At 33.8% G+C, this 20934-nt stretch overlaps 1 protein-coding gene across 6 annotated transcripts in view; it reads left to right on the forward strand.

Annotated features, from left to right (window-relative positions):
* LOC126819258 (casein kinase I) overlaps window positions 1-20934 on the forward strand; it is a 51879-nt gene that overhangs the window by 891 nt on the left and 30054 nt on the right. For all 6 annotated transcript variants that reach the window (XM_050547198.2, XM_050547200.2, XM_050547199.2 and 3 more), the window contains exons 2-3: window positions 5918-5958; window positions 7219-7288. In XM_050547198.2, the coding sequence (XP_050403155.1) occupies window positions 5918-5958; window positions 7219-7288 (111 nt within the window). The remainder of the gene's footprint in view (window positions 1-5917; window positions 5959-7218; window positions 7289-20934) is intronic.

Genomic DNA, 20934 nt, shown 5'->3' on the forward strand with positions numbered 1-20934 from the left:
ACGACTGTTCAGACTTCCTTAACAACTATTCGGACTTTATAGTAATGAAGTTTCGGACTCAATTTCAGACAGTGATAAATGATGATTAAATAAAAGATTGTTTAAAATTTGTGTATAATATAACTAACTTAACAGATTTCTTTGATTATGGACAAACTACTTAAGGATACATTATGGGAGATAAGATAACGAGATGGCAGTTCTCGCTATAATAGTTAAAATCTAGATAGTGTAAAGGTAATTTGCTGAAAATTTCAGTCAAATTGATCCACTATGAGCCGAGAAAGAAGCGGGTGAAATTTTTTGGCATAATCTCGGTCATCATTACTAAAATCATTAATATAAACAGCATAGTCTCGATTATCCACTTTTTATGATTTAATTATCAACGGCCGTTAGCGGCATATAGGAATCTAATCCAGTCAACATCGAAGGCTAGCCTTGACATCGAGAGTTTATTATGGTCTGGATAAGTTAATTAATGTCTAATTGATAATTTAGATAACATTTCAGGCCTAAAGAAAGGCTTGTAATAAGCAGATTTTGCTCTTGCATAATACATTTGGACTTGGTTATTATAAACTTACCTGTGTGTTTGAAATCAACTCCCGTAAACAAAATCCATTGCACAATTAAATATTCCAACAAAAAATAAGTTATCTCTTGAAAAATCTGACATATTTACTTGTATTTTCAACTGAGTTCAAGAAAACATGGCTTTCGTCACATGGCATGGTGGACAAAACTAGTGAAGCTGTTTCGGGGTGGTTCATCTTTGACAGAGAGTTTGACAACTTCAACCATGTGTTGCAATCAAAACAAAGCGTGATCATATCAATTGTTGGAAAACGAAAAATATCAACTATCGTTAATTTGATATATATCATTCTTTCAATCTAATAATAACTGTTTCATTTACATCTACATGTATATAAGCGTGTTGCGGCAGCCTTAATAGTGCTTTTGGTGGGTTTATAATGCTAAATAGTAAAACCTGTAAGCCCTCGTAGAAAATGCACAATCACTTCTAGGTGCAATATTTGATTGTTCATATATTTACATTATGAATCCTAATGTAAATATACTCTTTATCATCAATTATTTTTTAATTTATTGTAAATATTGAGGATATATATTTATCATCTCAAGATAAATACAGGTAATTATTCAATATACATAGATCTGTATGTTGTGGCCTTTGTGAATCACAACAGCATTAACTGAACAAATACTTTCATATTTTTTCTTTAAAACCATAATTCATCAATTGATTATTGTCATTAAGCATATTTTCCTACATGTAGAGTAGGCCTAGAATCTGTATGAGCAGCCACTCCTATTTAGTGACATCTCCTTGTAAGCGGTCATGTTGAATCCCCCCCGATAGAAATTCTATTGTTTCATCTCTTTACTTTAATCAACGGTCACTCCGCTAACGCGGCCAGTGGTCACTGTTTTAGTTTTGAATTTAACAAAACGTCGGCCATTGTTGAGTGATACCATCTTGTCGTACTTCGTAGCACCTCCTCTAATCCCATGATTAATAGTTAATTATCTGGCCCCCACCAGTCAGGTCAAAAGAACTGTGAAAATAACAATAAATCTGGTAATATCTGTTAATTATTCTTTTGTTTTATAAAATGACAAACCCTGATCATTGTTTTCACACGTAAAAAAAAAACATTATTTGATACTGATTGAATAAACTAAAAGTACCGTCAAAGCCAAGTATTGTCACGATCATCTAGTACATGTATCTATTTTCCATTGCCACTTTGTTGTTAAACGGGGGGTTGGATGGCCGAATGGTTGGCACTCGCGCGCTGTATCATAAGGCCTGTCATTGAGTCAACTGTCGTGGTTTCGAATCCCCGGTTGTACGTGACAAGGAGTACATGTAGGGTCACCTGTCCTACCTCGTGGGTTTTCTCCGGGTCCTCCCACTGCTAAAGAACCCTATGCGCAAGCAAATTATTAAAATAAAATCAAAACCATAGGTTAGTCCCGAAATGACCTAGTTTGTGTCGAGTGGACGTTAAACCCCATTTCTCTCTCTTTCTCTCTCTTGTTAAACAACATCCTATATTACATAAAGAGTTACACCCCCTGAAAATTGGTGAAAAATTCAGCAATTTTGGACATGTGCTTTTTTGATCAAATAAAATTAATTCATGGATTTCCTTTACAAAAATGGATAAATATATCGAATACATCACAATGGTAGACAGAAGTATAAATGTTGGTACCAACTACCAATTGACATGTATACAGAAGTTATATCAGAGATCTGAATCAAAGAATATTCATTCCAAATCAAGTTTCAGTGACGGCCAATTTTTTTGATGCAAGTTTTGATGTTTGCTCCCAGTACATTGAAGCGTAAAATTTACTTGATGTCAGCACTGAGATTTTATTAAGAGGTCATTCCCATTATTAGGGGTCAGTCATGAAAATTTTCTAGAGTGGCTGCTTAATACAGATACATGTACTACTGTACCTGACAAGGGCTCAATTGACCTAATATCAGTCGAAACGGGCAATGTAGACATTTTCAAGGCGAAAGCAGAAGAGACTACTCCAACCTGATGGCGGGTCTCATACAGAATAGAAAAAGATCCCTTGACTTAACAATAATATCTGCTGTTATGCACAACTAGTGAACTAATGTGACTGTCTAAATAGCTGTACTGGTCCGGTACTTGTATAAAATTATCTTATTTTATCAAATGTTACATGCATTAATATGCAGTGTGAGTTTGCAAGGTGAAATTAAAGGGCTGTGAATAGTAATCCAAGACAGCTTGCTTCGAGATGTTAGGGGGTCAGCTATTTTAAATGCTGATATTCATCATTCATTTGCAGTACACAATCACTTGACATGTCCAATATTTTAAATGTTACTTACATGCATTAATATGCAAAGTGAGTTTGCTAGGTGTAATTAAAGGGCTACGGATTGCTTCGAGAGTTTATGGTTGCACAATCACATGTCATGCCCAATAAATGTTACATGCATAAATATGCAAAGTGAGTTTGCAAGGTGAAATTAAAGGGCTACGGATGGTAATCCTAATCAGCTTACTTTGAGAGTTTATGTGGGAAGCCATTTTAATTGCTGATATTCATCATTCATTAACCATGTTCAATCATGTGACCTGCCCAATATGCCCCCCAAAGGAGATCTTGTTGCGAGCTGCTTTGGATTTCAATTTGTACATCCTATAAAACATATATACATTATTGTAGCACATTTTTTAACAAAAATTGTATTGGCTATCGATGTGTGCCATAGCTAATTTCAAAAAGAAATGTGATTCGGAACGGGTGGGGGTTGTTTCCTGAAAATTTCCTGATCGCTCTACTTATGAAGGGTTTCGATTTGATTTAGCAGAGGACCAAAAAATATCTCTGGAACTAAATTCCAAATCAGGTGAGGGCTTTCTGTCTTGCTAAAAATGTTCTTGTTTTCTTTAGTGATAAACTAAATTATTGTGTCAGTTTCTGGATAATCACGAATGCCTACCACAGGTATAATTTGGAATACATGTAAAAGACTACTGACCTTACACAAAACTTGCATTGAGTATGTTGTGTCCGGTTTACCAGTATGTGTAATCACATGATGGATTAATGAAAATTACAAATTGATTAATGTTATCCTGGAAATATCAAAGGCCGATTGCATTATTATACAATTACATGTTTTTGGGGGATTAACTGAGGATTATTATAAAACTTCGCAATTGATTTAGTTGTTTTTTGAGACATGACCGTTTATCCCAATTCAATTTTGACAGTGGATTGTGCCAACCCTTTAAATAGTATGTTTCATTCCATTCTTTAGATAATTAGCATGGCAGTTTTGGGACATGACATTCCATTTGCTGCAGTTAGGTGGATTCTTACAAATGTAAATTCGCTACTGCTGAATGCTGTATTTTATTGTATTTTTTGTTTTCATTTCATATTCGCATATTTCTTTACGTAATAAATTTCTTTTGCCCATTAACATTTGAATGTTGGAGCTTTTTTCTCTATGTAGATGTATAATTATCCCATTTCTGTTGGGGTTTCTATGATCGCGACACAATAATCAACCATTTTTGTGATGTAGGATAATAGGATTGGTGAACAAAAATTTATCACTGTTCTTTAATCTTCTTTGGAGCAAATAATTAAGTATGCCAACACCCTAGCCATGTGTATAAAAATTTTGCCATTGTCAGAAACCTTTATTACACACCCTATAGTCTTAAATATCTGCCTTTATCCTTGGCTTTTGCTTAATTGTGTTTAAAACATACTTTCATCTTCCTATGATCGTGAGGGTGGGGTATTTGGGCTTGGTTGGGAGAGGCCTCATAAGTGGAATATCCTAGGGCCTCTCTTCAACTACGTGTAAATCCGGTGCTGAGTCATTTTAATAAATCAGTAAGAAACTGACAAAAAAGCCATCACTCTCTTTAAATTAAAATTGTCAGTGTCATAATTGCAAGATCAACTGTTACGTTGGCTTTGAATGCTAGTTCTTGCTTTAACAAGATTACTATATTAGGTCTGAATGTAAAAGGGCCCAGGGGTTTCCCAAAAGGACATACACTCTATATCAAAATCTTTTGTGCTTATTTTCAACATAATACCCCTTTACTCCAGTGCACTTGTTTTACAATTTCTCCAGAATATAAAACTAGTCCGAAAACCACTGCTTGTCATGTGACCTTAACAACGCCCCCAAGGCAGTGATGACCTCATCACAGATTTGGGTTGTGGATAAAGGAACAAATCAAGAAGGAACTAGATCTGGAGAATAGGCTGGGTCACGGAGGACCTTGAAGCTACATGTACATTCCTGAGCAGTGTTTACTGCTACATGTACCTGGGCGGTTTGATCTGGAACATTGTCCTAGAGAAGCCTGATACCGTGGCTAAAGTTTACCTCAGCACTTTACTTTTATTTAATCACACACAACCTGCGTTATTTATTTACGTAATATGCACGATTTGGCATTTATGGTCAAACCCTTCGTTAGATAATCTTATCATGATTATGCCCTCACTGCCCTCAGACTCCAAGAAAACAGAGGTTCTCTCTTTAGTTCTGCAGAACAAGGACAGATGTCTAGTCGTTTGGATGGTACCGTACAGAAAACAGGTGCTACATGTACATGTATGTACACATTGTCGTGCACATAAAAGATCCCTTTTAAGTTGGAAGTGAGGTTGGCAACAACTTTTGGAACACCCCTTGTACCTACCTTGGGATTCTGTTACTATAATATAGTTTTTGACCTACATAAATCACTTCTACTGCTACTGTTTCTAGTGTTGTAATTTTAAACTTCTATATATAAAGGGGCGATTTCATATGCCAGAGCTAAATTTACACACTGCTGAACATTTTTCTGAATTCAGAATGTTGTATACATATAAATTATTATTTTTAGACATTTATTTTCGTGACAAGCCCATAATCAACTCTCTTGACCGTCAAATTACGTATATTAGACAATTAAACGCTAATATTGCTGACCAGGTCAAAATTTACAATTAATGCAGGACTGACTATAAAAGGACTGACAATAGAAACTTCATATTATCAAGGGAATGGTACTTGACAGTCGAATATGAACTGTGTGTGTAGTTTCTGTCAGCCAATGATAGGCAATTTAAGACCATTTCTTTTTGAAACTTACAACCTTCACAACTTTGTGTTATTCACAGCATTGCTGAAAATAAGGTAATATGACAGAAATATAATATATATTTATTTTTCATTATCTATTTTTGAATTATTATAGAAATAACAGCCAGCTGTTTCTTGAAATCTCGCATAATGTCTCTTTAGCTTTTTAATAGTGATACTCTTAATTCTTGTGTATGGAATAATGACTCCAGTCTGAATTGTTCTCTTTTATAGGGAAGAACCTCTACAACAACGAGCATGTAGCAATCAAATTGGTAAGTACTGTACATGTTTCGATATTTTATGTGGTGTACATATACTTTTTTTTTTGGTAAGGAATATTATAGCTAGACATAAGAAGTAAATTCTATCGAAAATATTCCAAATTAGAATTATACCTGCATTGTGTTCCATATTAATTAGTAAGTTGTTTGATCTCCGTCAGGGAAAATGGGATTGAAGTCCACATTACATAACTATGCTATTCTGGTGTATTATAATTTCATTCTTGCACTTGTGTGTCCATGTCTTTAGCAAATAGGATAACAGGGGATTTACAGAAACCACATGGGTTAGACAGGTACATGTAAGATTAATCAAAACTTTTGATAGAAAATTCCTAGGCTTCATCAAGAGACCTGGTGTCAGGAACATTTTATTATCTGTCTTTCCTACATGTACATGTAAGCCATAATATTAATTGGCCCAGAATTTTGTAGTTGTAGTGTGGATGAAGCAAGAGTACACAGCTGTGTGATGCATTGTTAAAGTTTAGAAAATGATTTTCTGTTCACTCGAGTTTACATGATGTACATGTACATGGAAATGTGTAATACAGTGTACATGTGGTTGTAAATATTTTTACAACCCAACTTAAAATAAACATTGTCACAGTATGCAGAAAACCTGTCCATGAAGTCATGAGTCATATTAAAAATACAACAGCTCCCAAAATAGAAAAGATTAAAATTTTGTTAAATTAATTTTTAATGTAATGAACTGATATTGGATCATTTAATTATTTTGTTTACAGTACATACGTACCTGTACATGTAAGTCTAAGTTTTAAGTCAGCCGCATCTACCATTAACATTCTGTTGGCTCATCATTAATCTAATATTTTAGTAATATTATGAATGTAACTCACTATCAAAACAACTATTTGTATTAAAGATGCAGTATGTTAGAGTAGTAAGAGCTAAATCTGTGTATTACAGGGTTGTATTTTGGGTTCAAATTATTATTTAGACTTTTATTCACATGCCAAGTCGACAATTTACTCTCTAGAACATCGGATGGTGCAGATGTAAACAGATTAAAGTATGATTGCCATTTAATGATGTAATTTAAACATGGAGAAGTGAGGCTGAGTCTCGATTAACAATAAATAATCTAAGTTCTAAACTTCAAACAGTGATAAGATCACTCAGAATAAAGTAATTTGGAATTTTTATAACAAGAACGACCAGCTATTTATCTTATTTTATCACATTTTGAAAAAACTTATATTAAATAAATTGGTTTATATATTTTAGGAACCCATGAAATCCAGAGCCCCTCAATTACATTTGGAATATAGGTTTTATAAACAGCTTGGACAAGCAGGTAATTTATTTCCTATGATAATAAACATTATATCTGCTCGAACTGTGTACCTGGTAGTAGAAATGTGCCAATGTTATACCAATAAGAAGCATTCCATTCTATTGGTGTCTTTCCTAATGTTGTCCTGCTGAGACCTGAGGCTACACATTGTACAAAAATAGTCAGGTTTCTTACACAGATAAAGATGCCTGTAGCTTGTAGTTTTTATTTTACAGAAAATAAATACCTTCACTAAAGAGTAGAATTGTACATGCATGTACTCTGTATTCAGCACAGTTAAAGTATACATGAACATAGTATAGATTGGGAAAATGTTATTTTGTAATTGAAAAAGAATTATGAATTACAGTAAAACTAGCTGAAACTAGATTTACTTTGAACACTTGTCACTACAGTAGTTTTTATATGTCCGCTTGTGTTCAGACATGAATGAGGATGTGTAATTTTATCTACATACAATTTACCAACATACAATGTAATAATATAATAAACTGTATTACATTTAGATTTACCATCCCCTGACAAAAAAAAAAATATATATATATATATGTTACATTCCCTTTCTAGTAATTAAGATTATTGATTTTGGCATGAGTAGCAATAGCATATAGAATTGTAAAATTGGTGTGATCTAAAGCCCAGAATGAAAGAAAGTGTTAAAGGCATTGATGTATAACATTAAATTTGTTCATTATAATCTACCTGTACTGTCATGTGAGATATCTATTAATAGATTTTCCCTTAAGTTAATGTATAATGTTACTACTACTAGCAAAGCAAGTGGTTGGTTGCCTAAGACTGTTAAGAACTATTTTTAGATGTCAACACTCTTTGTATTGTAAATTCATGTAAAGTGAATGTACATTGTACATGTAGTGCCTGGAGCCTGGAACTTTAAATCCAATTCCATGGAATCTTATAGTATGGGTTGAAATTTATTAATTTTTTATTCCTTGAAATTTACTGACTTGGCAGGCCTCACATTTCTGGAAAATATGACATTACCTGTACATTCGTTGTTTGGATTTGTTGTTTTTATACACCCACATGGAAATGTGGTCGTAATATTGCCATCGACTCCGTCCGTCCGTTGGTCCAGCATCCACACTTTCTCATGAACACTGTACAGACTACATTTATCATCTGATTGTTTTGAAATTGATATATGTTGTTTACTTTACTGAGGTGAAGAATCCTATTTAATTTCAATAATTCCCGTTAATTTCTTCTGGAGTTATGGCCCTTGTTTCACTTTATTGCACCTTCTGAATGCCCTAACAACACAAATTAACATCTGATCTGTATGAAATTTATATGCATCCTTTAAATTAATGAAACGAAGAAGCATATGAAAATTCAGCAATTTCTGTTCATTAAGTCTAGAGTTATGGCCCTCGATTCACTTTGTTGAACATTGTGAACGCTTGAATGACAAAAGTTATCATCCAATTTGCATGATATTGTATAATTGATATGCATTATTTGAATTAGTGAAACAAAAAACTAGAGGCATGGCCCTTGTTTCATTTTGTTGAACCTTTTGATCGCTCTTAAAAAAAGTTATCATCTGATCTGTATGAAATTTATATGCATTATTTAAATTAGTGAAACGAAATCTATTGAATTTCAGCTATTTACGTTAATTGCTTCTAGAGTTATGGGCCTTGTTTCACTGTGTTGAACCGGTCCACAAAAGTTACATGTATCATCCAATCTGTATGACATTTATATATGCATGATTTGAGTTAGTGAAACGAAGTAGTCTATTGAATTTCTGCAATTTCCGTAAATTTCTTCTAGAATTATGGCCCTTGTTTTACTTTGTTGAATATTGTGAACGCTTAAATGACAAATGTCATCATCCAATCTGTATATTTATATGCATTATTTAAATTAATTATAATCTGATCTGTATGGTGAAATTATCTTGTAAACCCCCCTCCCAACTATCAACACCTGTTGACCACTCAGACTTTTTACCTGCTGTGGGAGTATGTTTCATTGCCTGTCAACCTATCTTTTGTCTTGTGATCGAAATTTGTTGCTGTTCGCGTGGTTTGACCTTGACTTTCAGTGTCACTCTTAGTTATTTTAGCTGTATCTTAAGACTTAAGAATGAAAATAATATTATATTGAGCGAGCAGTTGCACTGAAACCTTGACAATATTACAATGTATCACTGTAATAATAAACTTGAATCCCAATATAGTAAAAGTAACTGCAGTGAATTTTTTAAATTCTTTGATTTAAAATGATAAAACCCTCTTTGGGGGCATGCACCAGTACATAATATAGGCATTTATGTAGCAGTACAAGAAAGGAAACATAATTATACATTTGTCCATCAATTTGCAAACGATAACTCAGATACAATAGCTAATAAAATCTGTTGGAGTATGTCTTTATTTCATGTAGATAGCTTTATTAGTTTTATTTTAGCTGATTACTCTGCAGAAACCTACAATTTCCAGATTAAAGTGTGTTTAAAATATTTATTCGCAGAAAACTTAAGTTTTTTTAATGTTAAAAAAAAGAATAGATACATACTTTGCAAATATATTTGATATTGTACAGTAGTGTAAAGAATTACATTGAATTGACATTCTTCATAAATATTTGTCCCAAGAAATACGAAAACTAGTAATTGTTGAAATAGCCACTAGAAAATGCCTCAGTTTCACGAAGGAAAAATTTGACTAGATGACAATGTATGTTCATTCTAGTCAATGCTAAGACAAATTTGTCATTCTTAAATCTTTAATTTACATGGAAACTTGACATTGTAGGGAAAATCAATTTGTTGACATTGAAGTTGTGCGTAGAAGACCTTGATATGGCTGCACCATGTAGTACATGTACGTTTGATCACTTTGTTTTCATACCTGTTTAATGTTGTTACTGTTAGCCCCTTTAAAATAATTGTTATAGTACATGTATTTTCTCACTTCACTTGAAAACTTGATTTGTTCTCTTATTTGTGACGAAATGAAAATGGTAGTGGTGTGTATCCACTTATTATTTTTTTTTTTTAATCCTACACAGAATTAGGAAATTAAGTGGGGTGGGGAGATGGGGTGGGAAGGGATATCAAAATGGGCTCTATCTTTTCGTCAAAGCTTAGTTTCCGAAGCAGATATCAGGAAGCGGTCAAGATACATGTAATGTATCTTTGACAGATTTTGGGCACACAACAAAGTATTCAAACTATAGTTATGCTTTTTGCCAAAAAGAACTTGTTAGATTTAATGATTTTTGTTTTTATCTCTGAAAGCATTCAGATATCTTTATGAAACTTTTAAATATGAATTTAATTTTTTCCGTACATATACCAGTATGTAGACTGTACATGTAGTGCTCATACAATTACAGTCCGGTATTTGATACTTTACTGTACATGTACATGTATTTGGTTGTTGATTACCAATAACACAGAGCTCAGTATTCCTGTACCTTCAAAAACATGTCAAAAGATATGTGATGTTGATGCATTTGTTTGAAAAAAAAATACCGATTCAGTTGAACAGTACTCTGTATCAATTATTCAACACAATTTCATAATACATGTAAATAGTGAATCTTTTAACATAGATATTGAAAGTATCTAACTTATAGTTTATACATATGTACATATACTTGTATAATTCAGTAAACTGGCCAAATGGTTAGCACGTGCGTGTTGTATCATAAGGCCTGTCATTGAGTCAACTGGCGTGGTTTCAAATACCTGGTTGTACGTGACAAGGAGTAGGGTCGCCTGTCCAACCTCGTGGGTTTTCTCCGGGTCCTCCGGTTTCCTCCCACTGTTCAAGACCCCTACTCGCAAGCGAATTATTGAAATTAAATTAAACCATATGTTAGTCCTGAAATGACCTAGTTTGTGTCGAGTGGACGTTAAACCCCATTTCTCCCTCTCTCGTAGCCCTATATCTTTTAGAGACAACATTTTCCAAATAAACCAAATGGTCCTCACATGAATGCTAATCATAATTTTAAGGTCATTCTCTCATGATTATTGATATTGTTGACATTAGATGAGAGATAAAGGAATTATGTCAATTTATACTTTATACCCACTGTGTGATAATGATATTCGTGTTTATACATCTTCATATCTGTATACTGAAGTAAGGAAAGTAAATATCTAGATGTTAAATGTAGATCTGTCCTATAAATGATGGAAATCAATAATTTCTTTGCTAGGATGTTTATTAATCTTGATTCTTGACGCTTTATTTTCAAGTTGACTTTCAGTAATCAGTCAGTGTTATAAATGAATGATTGAATGGTAGAGGCGGTATAAAGCATGTTATAGACCCAGTCGAGCTTAAATTCAATTGGAATAAATGATTAAGACTAAGAAAAGAATAAAAGACCTGTCAAGAATATTTTTTTATTTTCAACATCATGTCTTGACGTCCATAGTGAAATCACGTAATTCAACTTGCTGGCTTCTATTTTTGACGTTTTACTGATTAACATGTAATATAAATGCACTTCCATGTAAATTAATCTTAAGAATTTTTTATGAAAGACTGAAAATATCTTGTCTCATAAGAAAATAAAAAAAATGGCTAGCTGTCTTGATTGAAGTATTTCCACTTTTCATTTATGAAGATAAGTTTACATGATTAAGTTTTCAATAGGCCTGATTTAAAGAAACAGTCTCCTGGATATAAAAGAAATGGTGTTTTTTTTAACATAACAGTAAGCTCTAAGCACTTAAAGGAGCTAAATCGCTAATATTTGGGACCTAGAAATTGAACCAAATGGTTCGCAACGCATATAATAATGTAATCCGATTGTATATGAACTGATTTACATTCAATTGTTTCCGTTTTGACTAATTTCAAATCAGTTAGGTCCAGCGAAATACGGCATGAGTCTCAACCAAATAGAAATTTCTAGCGTCCGGTTATTCTAGTCTATTGCGCATGCTCTCCAGATAAGTTATGGCATCGCCGTATGACATGAGTTCAAGCGCTGAAATAAGCGTCCGGACACGGACAATGTCCGGGCGAATTGACCCCTTTTGACAGGCCAAATTGCCTTTCGTCCGGACATAATTGTCCGACCGTGTTTTTGTAAAACATTATGTCAAAAATATTTGAGTCGATCGCTATTTATTATTAGACTCGAAAGTCCAGAACCAAAAATATCAATGACCCGAGTCATAGTGAAAATGTTACTATTTATATCTCGGCCGCGTGCAGATAAAATCTTCAATAATTTTTAGAATCGACTCTTTTACGCTGGTTATATCAACGACCCGAGTCATAGTAAAAATATTACTATTTATACATGTATCTCTCTCGGCCACGTGAAGAAAAAATAATGAATAATATTGAGAATCGGCTCTTTTACACTGGTTATTCGAGTCTCGTAGCTAGCTTTGCGTTACTTTCGTATATGATTAGCTCTAAATCACACCTAACATGACATGTAATTATATAAATTATTAGTAATAAAAGTAATAATATTTTAAAATTAGTTTACAAGAAAATGTCCAAGTTGACTATGGATGTAATTAGGGACAGATTTTTTATACGAAAATATCTCACTTTGTTGGACACTTCCAATGTGAATGTAAATAGAAGAGCCGTGAAAACATGTCGAATAAAATAACTTCTTACTTTTCCCAACCCTCGGACACGGATATCCCGGCTAGTGGGACCGTTCCAGAAAATTCAAAGACTGGTACTGTGTCTTAATCTTATGTCTCTCATAAAGACACTTCTAAACGGGGGGCGTCGCCGTCACCAGTTGGAAAATTACAAAAACGAGCCGTAGAACTAGAAAAGTGGATCAAAAATGACTTGGCAGATTCTGAACCATTTACGACAACTCAAGATGTCTATTCTTTAGTTAAATTTGAATCTTAATCAGAGTTTTTAGGATTTAGTCCCCAGCCCCACCAAAGAGATTAATGACATTATTATATGAACTATTAAGTTGTATTCCATATACATATAAAAACTTAAAACTCCAGGTTGTATGTGAGTCATCAATTTATTTTATTAATAAATGTATGTATAATAATATATATAAACATAGTAAATTTCAACAGTTTTTTGGTTTAATATACTTTATAAAGTATTTGTCAGGCTGAAAATCTGAAATGTCCGGCCGAAAATCAGTTCAGCCTGACATGATGTCAGGCTGAACCTTAGCAGTTATTTCAAGGCTTGCATGAGTTATGGAATATGTCTAGCCTCGCTCTTTCTGGTCACTTGTTACAAATGACGATGAAACGCACTATGGTACACGATTCGTGTACCAATGGTAAAATGTTTATTTTGTCTTAAATATTGGATATCAGGCGCCTACCTTTTCCCGGTAAGATAACAACATCAATGTTGATTTGAATTGACAAATAATTTGTGTTTTCAATGTGTAAGACTTTGGATGATATTGAGTTAGCTACTTTAAATAAAGTAGAGGTCTTTGTTTTGGTAGGGGAACTGGGAGCATACATGTACATGTAACAGTTTACAATTGAACATTATATACACATGTACATGTAGGTTGTCTGAAAAACATATTACAGTACTAAAATTAGAAAACAGAGTGACAAAGCATTTCTAATATTGTTTCAAAAAAGACTATTCATAGCAATGAGATTTAAACCAGAATGGCCATTACAATATTATGGAACTAATGAAAGTTTATTGAAGATTTTTAACAAGCACAAATTGAAAACTTTTTATTTTTCATAAAATTTCTTGTGCACATTATTACATTTATGTACATGCTAAAAATGTGATAATCCACAAAGTCAAATCTAAGCGATTATTTATCTTGACAGGCAAACATTTCTTTGGCGATTAATAATTCTTAAAACTGCTTGATTTCAGGGTTTAATTATTGTCTATGTTCAGATCTCCTTTGAAGAATATCTGTACATATTCCTAATTGATATAAAGTTGACAATAATTAGAACCATTATTTCATTAAGCTACCATTTTCATTTTGTCACATATAAAATATGTCACTGCTCACTACTATATGTATGGTTTAATGGTCGAGAGCGAGGCATTAAGTAATATATTGATACTGCACGAGGTGTTACGGTTTGGGAGGTCTAATTTCGGCCGCAATGCTTTTCAACACAAAAGATTTTGAAGTTTTATTTGAATGTTTCCATCATTTTTATACGCGCACAGTGAAATGTGGTCTTATACTGTAGTCGCTTCGGCGTCCACAATTGTTTGTGGACGCTCTCGAGGCAAAAGTTAATATCCGATTGACTTTAAATTTATACACATTTGCCTGGCAACCTATCTTTAACAATTATTTTAGGAATAATTTACCGGTGCAGTCTGTTGCTGTGTTTAATACCGGCGATATGACAATACATTTCATTGGATCATGCGGTCACAGCAATTGTGCCCTATTTCCACTAAAACTATTAATATAAATCTAAAAACAAAGGTATTTCACATGCGAAATTCTCGGCTTTCGCTCGGTGAACAGCCGCCATGGTTTTGCATATCTAATAAAGTTATTTTACGAATGCATTATTTGATTGGTCGGTCGCTAAGTCAATGGTTGAAGTCTCCAATCAGAAAGAAGCAATACTCCAGGTTAGGTCAATAGGCATACACACAGAGCTGATGCCCCAGATATCCATACTCGTTGGTTTATCACTAATATTATTGATCAACACTTCATTGTTTGTCAATATATTGAAGATTTTCAAATAAAATGACTTTTAACTTTTAAAAAGTTTAGATTAGTAAATAAGTTTGACAGACACTCAATATACACGAAATAATAGTAATACAATTACTAAAGTTCTGTCGTTTTGAATAACATTATGTCAGTCAAAGTTACAGTCAAAGAAATAAAAATTGTATAATTTATAATAGGGCAGAACTAGAAGTCAAATGGGTTGTTACTCGTAATCAGATTTTAGTGTGTTGTAAATTTTTTCATTTCTGACAAAAGAAAAAAACATGCGAAAACTCTTGTTGACTCCCTGGATGACTTAGCTGCTGTGGGCGTATGTTTCTTTGCTTGGCAACCTATCTTTGTGTTGTATACAATTGTTACTCTGATCTGAAATGAAATAATTCTGTTTATGAGCATAGTCAGTTAAAATAAATAGAAAGCGTTCATTGAACTGTTGACTGCCTGCAACTCATATTTAGCACATTTAGATGAGTAAATTCAACCTGTGCAGTGACACAAATTTTTATAGATTAGTATATGACTTTAAAAGTACTAATATTATCAAGCTATTTAATAATAGTAATTAGTAATCAATTAATTATGTACTATTATATCATGGTACATGTATCTGTCAAATCATTACAGTCCTTAATCAATACTGACCATAGTGGGTCAATATAACATCCAGTATAAGCTCATTGTCTCATACTTAACCTTGTGTGCTTACATGTACTAAGAATTACCTGGTAGTCTATCAAATGATGGGGACAACAAACAGAAGACAGATCAAATATCTAGTAGGCACAACATTCCTAGCAATCATGACAAACTTTGCATGTCTTTTTCTTTAACAAAAATGCATCTTCCAATATCAGTGATATACATGTATCTAGACAGACATGTGGTGTGTACAAGTACATGTATAAGCCGGTTATATTTTAAAAATTAGGTATATGTACGTGCAGGTCAGTTATTATGCTGTGATGTACACAGTTCAAATTACAGTATTACTCAAGATAAAAATTACAATTTATAGTTTGATACAATAGTTCACATGTGTGTACTACGAAAAGGTGTCTTATGTGTATAAGCTAATAATCTGATAAAATAAAAAAATCCTGTCCTTATTAATAATGTTGAACCCCAAGGCAGTTGTTGCGGTTTTCCAAGTTTTTATTATAATTACACAGACATGTAAATAGTGTGAAGACTTTTCTCATTCAAAGACAATAAAAAAGGATTGGTGCTAAAATGAGTAATGTAATGCCTATGTATACACGTACATGTACCTACATGTATTACAAATTTGTAAGCAATTCATCCATAGAATTCCAATAAATAAAATTTTTAATAATTCCTTTTTACTTGCATTTATGGTGGTTTCTCAATAATAGTAATGGTCTGTAAAAACACTGCTAGATTTAAATGTATTTTATTATGCTATAGACAATAAACATGTTGCATGAAGTTGGATAATAGTGTTAGTAAGATATCAGTCTATGATCTAAGACATTTACTAGGATATCGCCTCCAGCTTTCTTCTATGGTGACAAAAACCAGCAAATGTTGCTAGTTAAAGAGATAAGTCTTGATTAGTAAAGCAGGCAGCCATCACAAACAGTCTGATATGATTGGAAAGTATTGATCAGAAGGAAGTGATCACATAAAGTCTTGCGAATGTCTATATTGATTGGCTCTCACTCATCTTCTTCTCCTATTATATTTTACTATCTCTATTCAAACTTACAAGTTCTCAATTGCTACAATTTAACCTTTACATTTATCCCAAGCTAATATCTAACATACATGCAATTTCTGAGCTAATACAATATTAAAGGGTACTATTAGCAGCAACCATTACTTGGTTTCTCTCTTAATTCTTTATAACTAAGTTTTCGGCACCCCCTTTGACTGGTTTCTAGATATCTTGTAATAGTTGTATTGACAAAAATTCAATTAGTAGACTTTAACTACATGCGTACAAATGGGCATTTTAGCATTCATTTAGCAAGCAAACTGCATTCTAGACATTGACCAACTACCTGAGCTGTCACTAGTTGATTTCATTGACATCTGAGTGATCTGACTATGTATGCAATAATTTGCTCAGGCTCTATTAAAATGGGAGCCATGGTGGGTAAGTGAGTAAGACGCTGACTCGCTAACCTGGAGGTTGCGGGTCCACTGTCGGTGTTGGCCGAGAAAGAGTTCATCAGGATTTTCTGGCATGGTTTCCCCTTGTCAGAGGTACATGTACATGTACAGGAACAGCTGTCTAGTCAACTGGGATGAAAAAAAACATGGTCCTTTGTACAAATTGGCATGCATTTAAAAGATTCTTTGGCATTTGACATGGTCTCCTAGCACGCTGTATGGTGTATGCCGGTTTTCATTAGCCCAGTCAGAGCTGGACGTTATACCCAATTTCGTTTCAATTCACTATTAAAATGGGAAGAGACCATCCGGGATACATTTTAAGTGTTAAACATCACTGAAATGGGCACAGATAAAAGTAGTCATGCATAACTTAGCTTAGAATAAAGTAATTTGGCTGAAATTTTCAATATAATCCTTTTCCATTATCTATTATTTAAAACTAATTACAACAAAGACAACACACTCTTTCTCTACATCTTGCATACTGTAATGCCTTTTTAATGAGCTGATAAACATTATTCTAAAAAGTGAAATTGTTCCACTTGTATTAGGAATAGGATCTACAAAATGTCTATTTTATGTTGAAATAATTCTTTATGCATGTAACTTGAAAGTATTTATTAACATCAGTATGTATAATTTTCTTTCTCCGAGAACCATTGAGGATATGCTTGAGCCGTAGTTATTTTATTGCTTGCAATCAAATTCACATTAAAGTATACATCCCAATTTTATTTCCGTGCAATTGTTTACAGGTAAAACGTTCTAATGGTTTGTGCTAGACTTGATATACACATTACACAGTTTATTTCTATTTTATGTGAAAATTTATTATTAAGGAAATAAAGGGAAAAAGAAGCAACATGTAAAAATAAATATGTCTATTTTAGGTGTAACATTTTCTTTTTATTATGACATCATAAGAAATAGATTAACTGTAACTGTACAAAACATGTTTACTTGAAGAAATTTATGAGTGATGTTAAAAGTGATTACTAACACTGAAACTTATGTTATAGTTAATATAAATGATGTGTGATTTCTATCATTTTGATGGCTTATAAAAATGAATAACTTTTTTTATACGCCCACATTTTCATGTGGACGTATATTGTCGTCGCCCCTGTCCGTCCATCCGTCCACAATTGTTTGTGAACAGTCTACAGGTCACAATTTTTATCCGATTTCAATGAAACTTGAAATATAGGTTTATCACCCTAAGATCTCGGTTCCTTTCGATATTGGCATGTATCGAACTGTAACTTCATGGATTATTGCCCCTGATTGTACGAAAAATCACGTTTTTAGCTTGTGAACACTGTAGAGGTCACAATTTTTATCCGATTTAGTTTAAACTTGACATGTATGATTATAACGCAAAGATCTTGGTTCCTTTTGATATTCGTGCATATCGGAACATAACTTGTGGACCCTATAGAGGTCATAATTTTTATCCGATTTAAAAAACCGTATTATTATATCACCGTTAAACCCTAAGGACGACTTAGTTCGAATTTCGTGAAAATCGGCCCAAAACTGACAGACAAAATGGCCGCCGTTCATTCTCAAATAGCGTAAAAATATGGTATATGAAGGTTGTGGACCCTATAGAGGTCACAATTTTTATCCGATTTTGTTGAAACTTGAAATGTAAGTTTATAACCCAAAGATCTCGGTTCCTTTCGATATTCGTGCATATCTGACAGTAACTTCCTGAATTATGGCCCCTGATTGTACGAAAAATCACGTTTTTATACGCCCACATTTTCATGTGGACGTATATTGTCGTCGCCCCTGTCTGTCCGGACGTCCGTCCGTCCACAATTTGTTTGTGGACTCTCTACAGGTCACAGGTCGATTTTGACGAAACTTGAAATATAGCTTTATCCCAAAAAAAATCTCGGCTGCTTTCGATATTGGCATGTATCGGATCGAAACTTCATGGATTATGGCCCCTGTTTGTACGAAAAATCACGTTTTTAGCTTGTGGACCCTATAGAGGTCACAATTTTTATCCGATTTTGTTGAAACTTGAAATGTAAGTTTATAACCCAAAGATCTCAGTTCCTTTCGATATTCGCGCATATCGGACTGTAACTTCCTGAATTATGGCCCCTGTTTGTACGAAAAATCGCGTTTTTAGCTTGTGGACCCTATAGAAGTCATAATTTTTATCCGATTTAAAAAACCGTATTATTATATCACCGTTACACCCGAAGGACGACGGAGTTCGAATTTTGTGAAAATTGGCCCAAAATTGACAGACAAAATGGCCGCCGTTCGTTCTCAAATAGCGTAAAAATATGGTATATCAAGGTTGTGGACCCTATAGAGGTCACAATTTTGATCCGATTTTGATGAAACTTGAAATACATATTTATAACCCAAAGATCTTGGTTCCTTTTGATATTCGCACATATTGGATCATAATTTCCTGAATTATGGCCCTTGATTCTACGAAAAAATCACTTCTTTTTTTGAGCTTGTTCTCTGTCCATCTCTTGCAAAATGTGGGCGTATCTTGCATGGCAACCGCTTGTTAGCTTGTGGACCCTATAGAAGTCATAATTTTTATCCGATTTAAAAAAACGTTCTATTATATCACCGTTACACCCTAAGGATGACTGAGTTCGAATTTCGTGAAAATCGGCCTAAAATTGACAGACAAAATGGCCGCCATTCGTTCCCAAATAGCGTAAGAATATGGTATATCAAGGTTGTGGACCCTATAGGAGTCACAATTTTGTTGAAACTTGAAATGTAAGTTTATAACCCAAAGATCTCGGTTCCTTTCGATATTCGTGCATATCGGATCGTAACAGACAAAAACATATTATTATATCACCCTTACACCCTAAGGACGGCTCAGTTCGAATTTCGTGAAAATCGGCCTAAAACTGACAGACGAAATGGCCGCCCCTCGTTCTCGAATAAAGTAAAAATATTTTTGTTGAAACTTGAAATGTAAGTTTATAACCCAAAGATCTCGGTTCCTTTCGATATTCGTGCATATCGGATCGTAACAGACAAAAACATATTATTATATCACCCTTACACCCTAAGGACGGCTGAGTTCGAATTTCGTGAAAATCGGCCTAAAACTGACAGACAAAATGGCCGCCCCTCGTTCTCGAATAAAGTAAAAATATGGTATATCAAGGTTGTGGACCCTATAGAGGTCACAATTTTTATCTGATTTTGTTAAAACTTGAAATGTAAGTTTATAATCCAAAGATCGTGGTTCCTTTCGATATTCGCGCATATCGGACCGTAACTTCCTGAATTATGGCCTCTGATTGTACGAAAAATCACATTTTTAGCTTGTGGACCCTATAGAGGTCATAATTTTTATCCGATTTAAAAAAACGTATTATTGTATCACCGTTACACCCTAAGGAGGGCTGAGTTCGAATTTCGTGAAAATCGGCCTAAAAGTGACAGACAAAATGGCCGCCCTTCGTTCTCAAATATGGTATATCAAGGTTGTGGAACCCTATAGAGGTCACAATTTTAATCCTATTTTGATGAAACTTGAAATGTAAGTTTATAACCCAAAGATCTTGGTGCCTTTCGATATTTGCGCATATCGAATTGTAATGTCCTGAATTATGGCCCTTGATTGTAGGAAAAATCACTTTCGTTTAGCTGGTTTTCTATCCATCTCTCGAAAATGTGGGCGTATACTGCCTGGCAGCCGCTGGTGTCTTAAATATTGGATATCAGAAGCCTACCTTTTCCCGGTAAGATATGTAAGTTTATAACCCAAAGATCTTGGTTCCTTTCGATATTCGCGCATATCGGAACAACTTCCTAAATCACTT

Source organism: Patella vulgata, chromosome 4 (genome assembly GCF_932274485.2).
Source record: "Patella vulgata chromosome 4, xgPatVulg1.2, whole genome shotgun sequence".
NCBI lineage: Eukaryota > Metazoa > Mollusca > Gastropoda > Patellidae > Patella > Patella vulgata.